Genomic DNA, 14,860 nt, shown 5'->3' with positions numbered 1-14,860 from the left:
AGATACTGAATAATTAATATTGGCTCAAAATGATTCTCGTGAAAAAAGTCTGGGAAATGGCAACATTATCATCAATTATGAATAGGGGAATTTTCCCATTAGTCCTGGAGAGGATGCATTTTCATTGAAATGTCACAGTTGGCAAGGCAAAACAATTAGATTAACAACATTTTCAGCCATTTAAAATAAATTGGAGATCAGCTGAGAAAAAAAAAAAACGTATTTCCTATCATAAATAAAATGGTGAACAGACTTATATTCTCTGAAAACTATATATTTTTTTAGCATTTAATGTATAATTGAGAAGTTAAAGCTCATAGCTCCTGGAACATGTTGAGAAGACATCATGTTCCTGTCTGACTAGTCTCAAACTGAGACCAGCTCATTTAATGCATTTTATTATAGTTTCACAACAAAATTAAGTTTGACTTACAAACTTCATCGGATATGACATGCATCTCACCAACCTACTGTAGCCTGAAAGACAAGATGGGTTTCTATTCACTTCGTAGAAAAATCCCCTGGATTAACATTTATGCGGAGGTGAACCAGGAGAAGGAACAGGAGATGATTGGCTCAGTTGGTCAGAACGACAGCACGCCTAAAATCACCCTGAGCGAGTTCTCGACGGCCAAGGAACTCATGGAGAAAGATCTAGACGCAAGGGTCAAACGTAAGTCAAGTTTCTAACTAACTTTTCTTTGCCATTCTCCAAAAAAACAACAAGCAACCCAACGAGTCAACTACTAATTTCCCGAACATTAAACAACTTCAAATGTTCTAACTTTGAATCCCCCTTCAGTAATGACCACATGGCACACCATCTCTAATATGTTTAGTTGCTGAGCAAGTTGTAAAGCAGTGTTGCGGCTGAATAACTCTAACTGCGTCTATGTTTTTTCCCGTCCCCAGGGGGAGTTGGGAATGCATATGAGAGCACAAGAGAGATTCCAAACTGTACCAGTGTGTAAAACAAAGAACGTGACAACATGTACAGAGAAGAAGTATTGCCATTTTGGGGGGTGACCTTCTTTCTCGCTTTCTCTTTCTCTCTCTCTTTTGCTTTTCTTTTCTTTTTGTAATTTTCCAAACACAGTGGATGTTAATAGTTTTCTAAACAAGCTCATTTGTACAGTTTTGCATGGGTGTCTTGTTCAATAGCATCCATGCGGTGAACCTAAATTCACTCTGAGATAGTTGTAATTACACGCTAAACTTGAAAATTAAGTTTTGCGGAAGTACGAGCCACATGCATAATTTGGTTTGCAAAAGCAATTATCTGTTTGGTTTTTTTCGCCTTCATTTTTGGAGTTCTTGTCTTTTATCGACCCTTACGAGGAAGGTTATGTAAAATTTGTTGACGTTTTTCCAAAAGTTACCGTTTGTGTCTATGTTATAGACCATCATGTCTGAGTCTATGATCAAACAGGGAATATTATCGAAATGTACAATATTATCTTTAGTTCTGTTTTCTCTGTATATACTATACTGTATGTATACTTGATTTCACATGCTTGTAGTAAAAGTACAACACAGAGTCAAGGGAGCTGATGTGCATCAGTGTCAGTTTTATGGAGCGTGTGTTTAAAAAGCCAGATATTACTTATAACAACTTGATTTGTTTTTACGCGGTCCTTGACTTGTGCATGTTCTTATCGAGGACACGATTTCTGTGTTGTAGATAAAGTGTTGTAAATAGTTATTTTCTATTCATTCATCAAAAGAGCTCTAATCATTTTTACATCCAGTACAGTATAGATTTTCTCTACCTTTCATTCATTAATTTATAACAGAATATGTCACAACACAAAGGGTTTGTCTATTTTGAAATGCAGACGTTTGTGAATACATAATTAACTACAAATATATTTATCAAAATTGAATTAGACACTGTTGATGAGACGGAAAGAGATGCATCGCGATAGTTAAACCCTGTGTGTAAATGAATATTTACCACCCAACATCATGGGAGTATTTCAGTTTTTTGCCCTTTGAATACTTAGAGGTTTGAATAAGTCTGAGAGAGAATTGCTCGAAATGCCTGATATACTGATCAACTACCAGAGTGGTTCTGCCACTTTCAGTGAATGAGGGAGGACTTGTACGACGAGATTGAACTTGTACGCTTCAGTAAGAAGGACAAGTATCTTGTGGTCTGTTTGTTCCCTGCATCCTGTATTCCGCTTGCATCAGCTCATGGAGTATTTTATCTCTGTTAAAGTATTAACTCTCATAGAGTTCCATGGTTACCTACCAGTCCCAATCTGGAGGCTTCGAACATATTATACTGTATGACAAACAAACAAAGAAACTTCCAGGGTCAACTTTAGTGCCACTGATTTGATGAGATAACAGCATACAAATCAAATGTGCCGCTTGGCAATTCATCGTCAAAAAATAAAGGAAATGAAAAGAAAAAGATTCAAAGATGGTTTGTACACTCAGAACATTGCCATGGAGGGATGTGTATAGCTCATTGGTAGAGCGTTTGACCTGAAATCAAAAGGTTGCAAGTTCAAATCCCCCATTGTAAGATGTTTGGATAAAAGTGCTATGTATTCAAGTTATATGCATGAATACATATAACCCTAACATGGCAGAACAGCTGCTGTACCTTCTCATTGTCACGTTCATTTGACTTGCAATTGTTCACTCATGTTTCAGCTACACTCCCCTGGCAAAATAGGACGTGGTGTTCCTCATTGTTGTGCAGCTTCAATCCCTAAAAATCCCTGTTCCCTAAAAGCAGAAAGAAAAAAAAAACTGCCAGCCAGTCGCGCTGAGCCCCAACGTGAGAGTCGGTCTCCTTTCAGCAGGTGTAGCCAGTCAGACAATAAGCAGCAGAGAGGTGGATGGTTAAGCAGCGAAATACCCCATGTCGAGATATCCCACAATCCCCTGCTGAAGTCAGCACGTAAGTGCAGCCTCAGAAGGATAGAGGGACTGTCAGGGGGGATACTGAGAGAATGCGGTACGGGAGAGTGGGCAGCCATGTAGGAAAGAATATCCCACTGTACTCTGGGTGAACGTAGAGCCGTAAGTTGTGTCAAAGTCCCGCTGAAACCACGATACCTGTCCGCGGATATTTCATTTGTGATACAACAAAGCCTGGCAGGCTCTCTTTCACCCACAGAGTTTGATTCCTGTCTCCAATGCTAAAAGAAAATACCAAAGCCTTTTAGTTTTGTTGGCTGGTAATTGCATCATGTTCTCCACTCTATCCCCTTCTGCTTTTGTTTACAACTCATCTTGATGTTCGCAGTGTCACACCAGCTTTGTTCTTCCACTTATTAGCGGAACAGGATTAGCGGCAGACACAGATAAGGAGACATTAGTGAGACGTCCTTTTGTCATTTTTCGCCACTGGCGTAACCATGGAGCCAGAGAAAATCCCTGTCTGAGGTCAATCAGAGTTCATTTACATCTGTAACTCTTACATTTCTCCGCCAGGCCTTTTGAGCAGAGATGAATGTAAGACCATTATACCCAGAGAACATTTACATCCATCCCATAATGCCTTGCAGCTTCTGTCGCTAAGCTAAGAACCATGCGTCTGCATGTTCTGACATGAGCTGGGACATTCCTTCAGACAACCTTGAGTTAAACCCCAACTGAAATAAGGGTTTGAATTCTGAAAGCACTGGATTATAAGAAAAGATAAAGGATAGAGATTTTGATCCATGAGTTGTTTTATTTGAATGGATTTCATGTTTTTCCTCATTTCAGCTTGTGTGGCTTTTGTTATTTTAACGCTCCCCATCTGAACTTGTTTTGATGGTTTCACAGCATTTTATATAATGTGTGACTTCCTAGTTTATCAATGGAATCGTTTATATCTGAATTATTATTAAATATCAAGACTTTAAAGAAGCAATTGAGAAGTCTTTGTATCTACGTTGTTTTCAAGGGCAAACCGTTGTAATACTCTTCATCGCACAAAAGCTACAAATGCATGCATCATCTGTAATGTTCTGTTTCATCTTTATTTCAATATTTCTACAGTAAAGAAACTGTCATTTTGAAATTGTTTCAAATAAATGTATTTTTGTACATCAAAGCACTTTTGTCTTTGTACCTTAACTCTGGGAGCTGGGAATTGAGGTTATTCTCCGTACTGTGTTGGTGTGTGTGTGTGCGTGTTTCTCCATAATTCCATCCCCTGAAAGGCCAACATTCTCCAAGAGTTGAAAATCGATGCAAATCTCTCACACATTTACTCCGAAATGCCCGGCTCCGTCTCCCCCACTACTGTCTCCTACAGTTGTTAGCGAGCAAAAACATCACTTCACCCGACCTCCTGACAGCGTACAGTGTACTAAAGGAGTCCTGATCCATTACAGCAGCTTTGGGCTAAACACTGAGTATTCAGCAGCGTAGCCCGGAGCCAGAGTGTAGCCAACGCTGTCCCCAACACCGTGTTGGTGCATGCAGGCAGCCGTTGTTCCTGCAGAGACTGCTCACATCAGAGGGCTGGGAGAGTGTTGTTTCTCTGTCTGCACCAAGCCCTGTTCAGAATACATAACCAGTCCAGGACCCATTAAAGGGCTGGGTGTGTCCCTTGTGATGCTGTTGTCATTAACAAGGCAGCTGCAATTTCTTACAGCCAGAGAGAATATATACTGTAGGGTTTGGTCAGTGATATGTGCGGTCTATGGTTCTTACAGCTAACAGAGCAACTCATTCTGATAATCCTACATAGTTCATTGACATGCATGCACATACATACATACATACATACATACATACATACATATCATTGTGTTTGTCCATCGTTTCTCTTAATGTCTAAGATGAGAGATATTCCCTCAAGGACCAATTTAATTATCACCATGGTGACAGCATGACTTCATCGTATTATGGATGGCACACCTACTCTTGATCTGTTCCTCTCTTTGGACCCTGACAAGTACATTCTTACAAAGCTGATGTCTTTTACTTCAACAGAAATCCCAGCACACACCCAGCCCAGCCCATCAACAACAAACCAAATGAGTATGTGTTTGTTGATGTCTTCTCCCCTGCACTTCTTTAGAGTCAGTGAGAAGAAAAGTGATTGCTAGCAGAATGTTTGCCGTGCCTGATAAAAGACCATTGTCAGGAAACACGACAGCATTGTCATATCAGACAACCCCCCCCCCACCACCACCACCTCCTCCCCCTTCCTCCCCCTGACTCCATGCCTATGGGATTGCCTTCGCCAGACTATGAAAGTACTGTCAGTTAATAGGCGCCTCCTTCGATTACAGCTCATTTCATTTTCTCGCAGTACGGCGGCTGTGGCAGATGGGACTCAGGACATGAAATGGATCTGCTGGATGCGGAGCCTGGCACAAACAAGAGCCATTTGTCTTTATTCGCGAGGGAAGACTGAGAGCGGCCTCATTATACCAAGGGTTAGATTAATCTCAGGTCCTGTCTCTCCCTTTCACCTTGGGAGCCCGGCCCAATGTATTACAGGTCTGTTGGAAACCCAAACACATACTCTAACCCTTGGCGAGGCTTACTGATGGACCCGCGTGGCGAGTGACTGAGTGGCAGAGCGGTGCATTATGCTGAGGCGGGCTGACGTTCAGAGTTGTGACACTGCTGGAAACGCTGAGTACAGAAGGAGTGTGCTGTTGATCCAACGTGTCCAAAGACTGCCCAGGTTCCAGGAAATGGGTTTTAATGACTTGTGGGTGGCATGATGAAAAACATTCGGCTGGAAGTCATTTGTAGCCGTTAATGTTTTTGGGGGTTTCTCCTGTGGTTATATACAAATGGACACATGACATGTGTAGGTTATCTGTGAAACAAACATGTTTATCATCCCTATAGCTCTAAGTACGTCAACACTGACATTCATATCATATGCAGTTTGCCTGCTGGCGCACACAATGTTATGTCAAAATCATATTTACTTGAGACATGGAGACAACCAGACTGTTGTTTCAGGACAGGTTGTAGTACATAAATAATGAGCATGAGAGGACACTACTTGTATGGTTCAGGTATTAGCATGCTGTTAACATGCACACTAAACAGTATAGTCATGCCTCTGTAATAGTTGTTGTTAGTTGTTATTTTGTTCACCAAAATATCCAGATTGCAAGGTTTGCAGATACTCTAACAAGCTGTGTTTATAAAAATGTATTTTACCAGCAGGGTCATTTTGTAGTCACAACTGTCACATGTGCTTTGTCATACTATTTAGGAACTAGCTAAATACAGGAAACAAAAAGCTTTAGCATTAACATAAGTTATTGACTGGGTTTTGGTTATGGTCTTTCTTCTTGTTCCAGAGAGAGGTAGGAGATTGAGCACTCTCTCTTGTTTCCTATCCCACAGGACTGAGAAAAGAAAGGAGGCCATTAGCTATCCAAGGCTTACACTGACTGCTGGTAAAATGATAATAATCCATTTATTCAATATACCACAAAATCATATTTGAGTGCACTGCATAAACAGAGGCATGTAGCTCAATCAAATGGGTCTCATTCAGAGAGTGCACTGCACCTTGAGGCAAGAAGAGGGGAAGAGATGGGAGGAGGTAGCTGACATGCTCTCATGGTGGAAAAGCTTTGATACCATACACACAAAAATTTGTTTTATCTCTGAAACCTGTCTGTGAGAATGCTGTCCTATGAGTTTTTGTGATTATGATTCATTTCATATTCTACTAATAAGTCCTCTCGTTCCAGAATTATCGAAAGAAAACATAACGTTACACATGACATGTAACGTTGTCCTGACGACACTTTAAAGGGGTCATAGAATGCAAAACCGAGTTGACCTTGTTATAGTTGAATAACGACAGTCCGGTGGGTAAAATGGACATACAGAGAACCTCAAGTACCATTGACACCTCTTTCCTATGCAAATCTCATCATTTGAAACAGCCAATGTTAAACAGACGATTCCTACAGAAGCACCGATTTGACTCGGTGGCTGTACCTTAATTGTCTCTGGTCTGTACCTTTGTCACGCCCCAAAATGTACATACAGCAAATGAATAACTGTTATGTTGCTTACAATGCTAAAAACAAACCTAATACAAAGTTATGCTTAGGCTACGACACTGAAGTGCGAGTATTGCACTAGTATTACAGCTAACAGGTGCTGTTGGCCATGTTGCGTCTTTGCTCCGCAGCTTCGCTCGTTGTAAACTAACTAATCAGCGTGCAGCTCATCTAAGTATTCATGAGCATACCATAAAAGGAATAAAACCTCTCGTTTTATTCTAGGGCTATTTCACTTGGTTGCATTAGGGCGCATAGAACAGCACCTGGGCCATTTTCAGCCCAACCAATGTTACATACCCTATTCGGAGATCTTAAGGAACAGTGTGAAATACCCTATACAATCATTCTATGACCCCTTTAAGGTCCCAAAGCTATTTGTTCAATCAACATTTGAACATTCATAGACTGTCATGAAACAACGATTCCCTAAAAATAGGCGATATTATGTTTGTTTTATTTATGATTGAATACTCTCAGCAGATGGAAATTATAAATATGCATCATCTACCTTATGTTGAAATGGAGCTGTCAGAGAAACAGGCATTTTTGATCAGTTACCACAACACACCCTAAGGCTATTTGTCATAATTCAAAGACTGAATATTTATCATTGTACCATATTTGGGGTAAATATTTTTCTGGAAAATAGGTGTCTTCATTCATTTCGAGAAGGCTTTTCTAAAGACGTGATACTGAGGGGAAGTCATTGATGTGTATTCAGTTGTCATGCAAGCTACATCTTCCCAGAGCTTTTATCTGACGCGAATCATGTAGTTGAGCAAGAGGCACCATGTCTGTCGATCGCATTGCGACACATAACCCCAATCGACTTGGTTGATCTTTCCCCCCTCCATCTCTGTTTTCCAAGTTTCATCATGTTCTCAGTTATAATGCAAACTCCACGGTACATGTAAACAAACCTCGCCGACAAAACACATTCAGACTGTGATGTATGAATTCCTCCGTCTTGTGTGAGGAAATGTATCACTAAGCTAGCAGCTAACATGCTTTTAGGCCATGGATACTGGAAATGTATCTGAGCACTTGCGCTATCGGCAGAAGACATAGTGCGATGCTAAAATTAATCTAAAATGGGCTTGGAGTGATGAGTTTAACGGAACACGGAACAGGAAGTTGCAAAGAGCGTGCAGCAGTCCTCACGGGCACAGAGGTCAAAAGGTGTCAACGCCATGCAGGAGCTATGATATCACGCTAGAGATTGAAGATGTGATGTGCCAGATATGCTGCGTCCGTAAGGGGGATATTGAGTTCTTATTATCAATATGATTTAATTGATCTCAATTTAGATATTTGGATTAGCAATATCCATTAAAAGATAAGGATACCCTATGTATATCGAGGGAAGTGAATAATTGGAGGGAGAAAAAGACTTAGTTGCAAGAAATGTGGGGAAACTTGTGAAAGAAAAGTTTTGTAGTTGGACAGGTGTCTGAACTACTAACCTTGAAAGTATGGTTGGATATGTGTTAGTTGAGTCAAAATACCCGTTTATTTTTGTTATAAGCGCAAACAGAAGTATTTTAATGAAATCATATTCATTTAATCATATTGTCAGTTTGCCACCAACCTGTACTGCAGTGAATATGTCAATGTTTCTTGAACACTTTTAAAACTCTTTGATGAAGTGTGATCCCCAAATGTATTGAGACAGCATCTGTGCTTTCGTTTTCAATTTTACCCCCTCCAAAAGACCATATGGAATGTGTCAGAAGCCATTGTGTCAATCTGTATTGTGATCAGCAAGCTGTAAATTGTGTTCTTGGTTACCTTTTCACCTGGCAAGGAATCAAGTTGAAAGAGACATATTTTACATAAATGTAAAGCCATAATCCCAATCTGAAATTGGCATTATGCGGTGAAAGTAAAATGAAGATGACAGAAACGATGGCATTTTAGAGGATACACTATCTATGTTAACCCTTTCTTGCATTTGTTGAACTCATAGGAATAGAACAGCATACATAGAGAATGCATTCTAATCCAATCCACATGTTGCATTGAAGATAAACACTTTTAAGATGTGCCTTCAAGTGGATGTATTCCCCAAAAGTTTGAGTTGAGCTGTTTCAACAACAGTTAGGTGAAAGGTAGTCTTTTTTTTCTTTCTTTTCTTTCAAAAAGACTGGATACCCCAGTGTCCCTTGCATGGGAGTATATCTCTACACCTACGGCATTTAAACAGAAGTAACAAATGCCTATATCCTGATATTTCCCTGCACTGACGTTTCTTAAGTATCATCCTTGGTAGTGTCTTACAATGGAAATATGTCAGTCTTTTCCCAAGGTAAATATATTTAAAGCAACAGGTAAGACAACTTAAGGTAAGAGAATTCTAAGAAACTCCTCAAGTCCAACATTTTTACGTATTGTGTACTGTTCAACATTTTTGCTAATCATACAATGTTTGCAAAACTGAATCCCAGAATTATTGGAATTTTTGTAATAAGCGAACAATAACAAAATACTCTCACGAGGAAAATAAGTTAGGGTTTGTAGTATGGTGGCAGTCAGGTAAGCACAGATTTTTTTTTTACCTCCCTTTCTCTTTCGTTAAAGATTCTCACTTCAGTTTTGTTCAGTAATTTGAATAGACAATGTACCAATTATATTTTGGGTGACAATAAACTCCTGAACTTTACAGATTCTGTAATTCGATGTGGATTCGGGCAAGGGGAGTTGTTAGAAATTCAAGATAAGGCTTCATTCATTGGAAAACTTCCAATATGGGTTCTTGGTTCGATGTTGACACAGCAGGCCCCACAAAGGTTAACTGAAGCTTCAGGCACAGCTCTAAGTGCATCTACCTTCCCGGTCAATCTTAGGTATTGTGCCTTTCAGAGACTACATACTTACAGTTTTCTCACAGTCTTAGTCTCTCACATGGCCACGTCTTGGGGTCCTGGTGTTGCCATCGCGAAGAGGCTTTGATCTCTGTGTACAAACATGCTCTCATTCTTAATGCTCCCGTCAAACTACCGATGGAAAAGGGCTCACTGGATTCCTTTTAAGGAAATCAGCTATGGAGAATCGGAATCTTATGTATCTCTGACTTTCGCATTTTATGTTTTTCTTACTTTTACGTGGTTTGATATCAGGACACCTCAAGTCTCCCGAAAGAGGATTAGAAATGTGTGCTGTGTCAGCCTGGCCCTTTATAATGAACTAACAAAAGGGTGAAGAAAACAGGTTGACATCAAATGCAGGAGAACAAGTTTAATTTTAGTTTGAAGTTTAAATTAATTCTGTACTCTGAAATTCAATCGAAATATGTAGCATGCACCTGCCTGATTCACATAATGGAAAATGAAAGATGAATCTTCCAATTTCCATAAATCTCCTTTCTCTATACCAGATGAGGAGGCAATGTTCCCATCGCACCTAGTGAGTTGGCACAGGCTGAAGAACCTGTGCTGTTTCAAAAGCAGTTTATTTGGGGGTTTTGATGAAAATCGATTAACATAAATAACAAACACTGCTGCAAGACTGCAGATGCTGCGCGCTACAGAATTACATGAAAGAATAATGATGAAAGACATCAAGCTCTAATGAAGCATCTGGAATTACATAGAAGAAAGCTACCTGGTGCACTGCATCCCTCCCTGGGACACTGAAGTCATGTCTTGATGCTTTGCGCTTAGCGGAAATGATGGAAGTCGTGTTTTGGGTACCAAAGGTGCTCAGATTTTTTCTTCTTCGGTTGTTTACAATTTGAATTAGCAGGGTCATGTTGACCCTCCATGGTGAAGTTGAAGTGTTTTTTAAAGGTTGTATATTTACATTTAGTCATTTAGCAGGCGCTCTTATCCAGAGCGACTTACAGTAAGTACAGGGACATTCCCCCCGACGCAAGTAGGGTGAAGTGCCTTGCCTAAGGACACACCGTCATTTTGCATGGAATCGGTCCGGCAACCTTCTGATTACTTGCCCGATTCCCTCACCCCTCAGCCATCTGACTCCCTGTTGTAGTGCACTCTATTTGCATGTAATACGGAACGTTGAGAAAATGCCATGGCCGAAGTGTTCAGACACACACACGCACCCACAAATGACCTTTTGTTTTACAAGCTACTTGACCATTACAGTTTATTGAGCGTGACATGATTCCATATTGTCTAAATTCACAGTTTAGGTTTAATCACAGGTAACTATTTATGTATTTAGTCATTCCAACTGACGACGCCACATTGACTAGGGGGGCTCAAGGACAGCTTACAATGTGATCTGGCAAGGTTTAAATATCAGTGTAAAGTTCAACTACCTTTGATATCATCCCTGACTCGGCATAAAATGGCGCCTTCAGGGAACTTAGTGAGCAGTTGAATGAATCACTAAAAAAGGTCTCAGAGATTAAGCAGTTGATGAAATTTATTGACCAGAAAACCATGAACCTATAGGGAACACTTTCCCCCTTGGCCAAAGTTACATTTGGACAGACAAGGTGAGTCAATAAAGGCTGGAATCTGATGAGATATTTCACCATGTTGTTGCAATATATTTGCTTTATATATCTACCTCAATCTGAACCCAATTCAAAGGAAGGATGCTTATCCTACTGTGGGGCCTTTATGACAGAAGTAAGGAGCAATGTTAGTTTGTGATAAAGGAAAAGGTGGTTCTCAACCACTGCAAACTAGCAGATAATTTCACCAGACACCACAGAATGTGTTACAAGCTTCCATTGAGGGAAGAAGAAGAAGAAGAAGAGCTCAATATTTCATGGCAACAGTCTCAAGGATACATTTTTCATAACTTCACAAAGGACTTCTTTTAAATTAGAATCATCTGGATCATTATTCTACTGCTGCACATAGGAACCATTTTGTCAAGAAGGGGGATCACAAGAGGTTTTAGTCTTCGTTTGATGTACGGAGGATGGTTACATACAACAAAGGGTGATCAGTTACCTGGATAGTTACAGTGCTGTCTGGAATCATCCTCAAATGCCAAGCTGTCTGGCTCAATCAAGATGCCTGGAAACATGCCAAAATCTCATTACCCTATTCTATGTTCTTTCAATTCCTCAAACTAGACAAGATTGGCCATTTGCTGGGCACTTCTGTCACCTAAAAGATAACGAGGTCCATTTCTCCATTGCACTAGTCTACCTTGACTGCCCCGGCTCCCTCGCTTCCTCCTCTGCAAAGTAGCCTATATATTAGTTAAGCATAAAATAGGCTAAGGAGCGCTAATATAACCCCTGTATCCCACTAGTCTGCTTAGGTTATCCATGCAACAACAGGGCCATCTGCCCTCATTCACAGCTCATTTGGTTTGGCTTGTCAACGCGTTCTATGAATAATGTCTCCAGCGGGACATTCTGTTTTTCCCCTCACCGTCTACTTTTATATCGCGTCGTTATTACCTGTGCATAGCAAGCATACTGTCAGCGCTTTCGGCCAAAAGAGGCTCATTTAAGCCCAGTGGGTAATTTGTCGAGTCATGCAGCGCGGATTCATCTGTTTTTATTGAACACCATCAACTGCAGACTGTAAATTGTGCAGTTGGCCTATATGTATTCCGAGTTCTTTAAAACTATTGGATTGGTAAACAACTATTGAAATACCGTGTTGTATAAAATATTGATGTCTTTGTTATTTTCCATGAGTTTTATCCGTGGGATCTATACAGTTGTTCAATTTGGTCTTAATAGATAACTCCAGAGATTTATGGTTGTATCGAGATATTATATTGCATAACACACGGCCCGACAGCCATTTGTTGTGCAGAACAGAGCGTTCTTAGCAGTAAGTCTTCATAAAATACACCCACTGTCAAAGAAGTGTACAAAATATCCCCAAGTCAGTGATATTTAATGGTGATTACGGAACAAAAAAATAGAAAAAGTGAAAGTGAAAATTAATTAGTCTTTTGAGTTATCGCCTTGTTTGGAAGGACTGATAAGAGAGACATGGAGGCCTAAATTGGTAATTATCCTGGAGTGGGGCAATGCTGCAAGATCAGCGTTCCAACGTCACATCGCATCAAGTGTGCCTTCCTATATTCTGTAAGGTGATTCATGAAGTTCAGAGAATATGTGATTGAGCAGTGGCATTCAAGAGTTAAGCACCTTCACGGTGGGGAAGAGTTTTAATAAGATGCACAGACAATGAGCACCACTTTTTAGATGTTTTAATTGGCTAGGATGGTTGGTTTTTGAGCTTGGGAGTTTTAATTTATACTGAGAGTTGTTTGAGGTATACTGCTGAGGTGAACATGAAATGCTGCATTTCCCGAGGGACTGAACTAAAGACTATGTATGCGGTAATGTTGCTCCTCATAATAAATTGCCATTGACTTTGTCAAAATTGTTTACCGCGGAAACCAGTTTCTGGTAGTTTTTCTGTAACGTAAAAAAAACAAGCTCCCTCCTCTTCCCCTTCTGACCCCTGTTGCTAAGTGACTATGGATTATTAAGTAGTTAATCAACTTCCATCAAGATGGCCGCAGAATTCTAAACGTGTTTTAAATGAGTCCACGGAACCTGAACATGCACTAACAACTCATTCTACATTCACGGCACTGCAATTAAAACCGGTTCAATATATGTTTCCCAACTGCAATCACACCACAGTGATCGGCTGTTCAGTGTGCTCTGGTACTCTCCAGAAAGTGATTCACTTTAGTTTGTGTCACAAACCATCACACCAGCAGGACCAAGTGTCCATTCATAATCAGTGACAATTCACCAGAGAAACATCTACATGCTTAACATCATAACTTTCAACTCAGCTTTTTAAAGCCCAACTTTTCCTGATTTGAAACAGCTAGCCAGCTCACCCTATACGGCTGCCCCATAGGGACCAACCTCCTATACATCGGCCGGATAAACATTATAACGAGAAAAAAAGGCCAACAGGATACCTGCTGTGAGGTTCGAGCCACATTAGACGTCTTTTCCCCACTGGTCCTCCTCACAGATGTGATTTCACAGACTGAGCTCCAATGGCCTCCTTCCCTGTGGAGAGCCAACATTGCCTCCGACACTGCAGCCGTGGAGGGTGACAGTTGGTCGTCTGGTACGGACTGCAGTCCCCTGCCTGGAAGCTTGTTGATTATAGAAACAACCTGTTTTCTCATCCAGCGGGGGCTGTAGCTGAGTGCAAAAGTTGATTTGTGTTGGTTCCAGGGGGGGTGAACATACTTGCTTTGACCCTTTTTCGAGTTACTTTAAGACTGCTGTTATAATGGGATAGAAATAACACTGTGAATGGTGGCTTGAGCGTCATCCTCCTTATATTGTTATGTAAGAACCTGGGAAAGCAGCTACCACGTTGCTTCCATAACCTTGTGGGTCCGTATTGCTTGTGGTTCAAAACTTTAATGGAAGGTGCCTTACAAAATGTTATAAATGTTTCTAGTGTATATGTGTGTTGCAAAACCACCTACTGAAATTATCTTTCAGATTCCCGTATCCAAGAGTCATGTCACTGGTCCCTGGCCCCGGACGATGTGTTTACACCTGCTGAAAGTGGGCAGGAAGGAACCAGGTCAGAGGTCACAGCCCAAGCTGCGAACCAACTGATAACAAGCTTTCAGTGGTGGCCACCACTGGGTTAGCTCTGCAGCTGTGAGGAAGAGGAGAGTGGATGCTCAAAATGATTCAACTTTGTTGGACATTTTTATCGTAAACAAAATACCCAGTTGTCCTCTTTGTTTGGGAGAACAAGTTGCATTTTTGTAGGTTTGACTTATATATGGTAGCGGCGCTGTTGTGTAGCGAGTCACCTAGAATAAATAAAACAGGTGGCATTGACACCTTCTATTTACATTTAGCAGACACTCTTATCCAGAGCAAGTTACAGTAAGTACAGGGACCACCCCCTGAGACAAGTAGGGTG

The 14,860-nt window shown here is 40.6% G+C and overlaps 1 protein-coding gene across 1 annotated transcript in view; it reads left to right on the top strand.

Annotated features, from left to right (window-relative positions):
- Positions 1-3,931, top strand: part of sorcs3a (sortilin related VPS10 domain containing receptor 3a) — a 127,890-nt gene extending 123,959 nt beyond the window's left edge. Inside the window, exons 26-27 of the mRNA XM_084685810.1 lie at positions 513-673; positions 913-3,931. Of these exons, the coding sequence (XP_084541936.1) occupies positions 513-673; positions 913-971 (220 nt within the window). The 3' untranslated portion in view covers positions 972-3,931. The remainder of the gene's footprint in view (positions 1-512; positions 674-912) is intronic.
- Positions 3,932-14,860: the final 10,929 nt, after the last annotated feature.

This window comes from Hypomesus nipponensis, chromosome 21 (assembly GCF_054491055.1).
Source record: "Hypomesus nipponensis isolate SF chromosome 21, ASM5449105v1, whole genome shotgun sequence".
Lineage (NCBI taxonomy): Eukaryota > Metazoa > Chordata > Actinopteri > Osmeriformes > Osmeridae > Hypomesus > Hypomesus nipponensis.
This window is presented reverse-complemented; position numbering and strand designations above follow the sequence as displayed.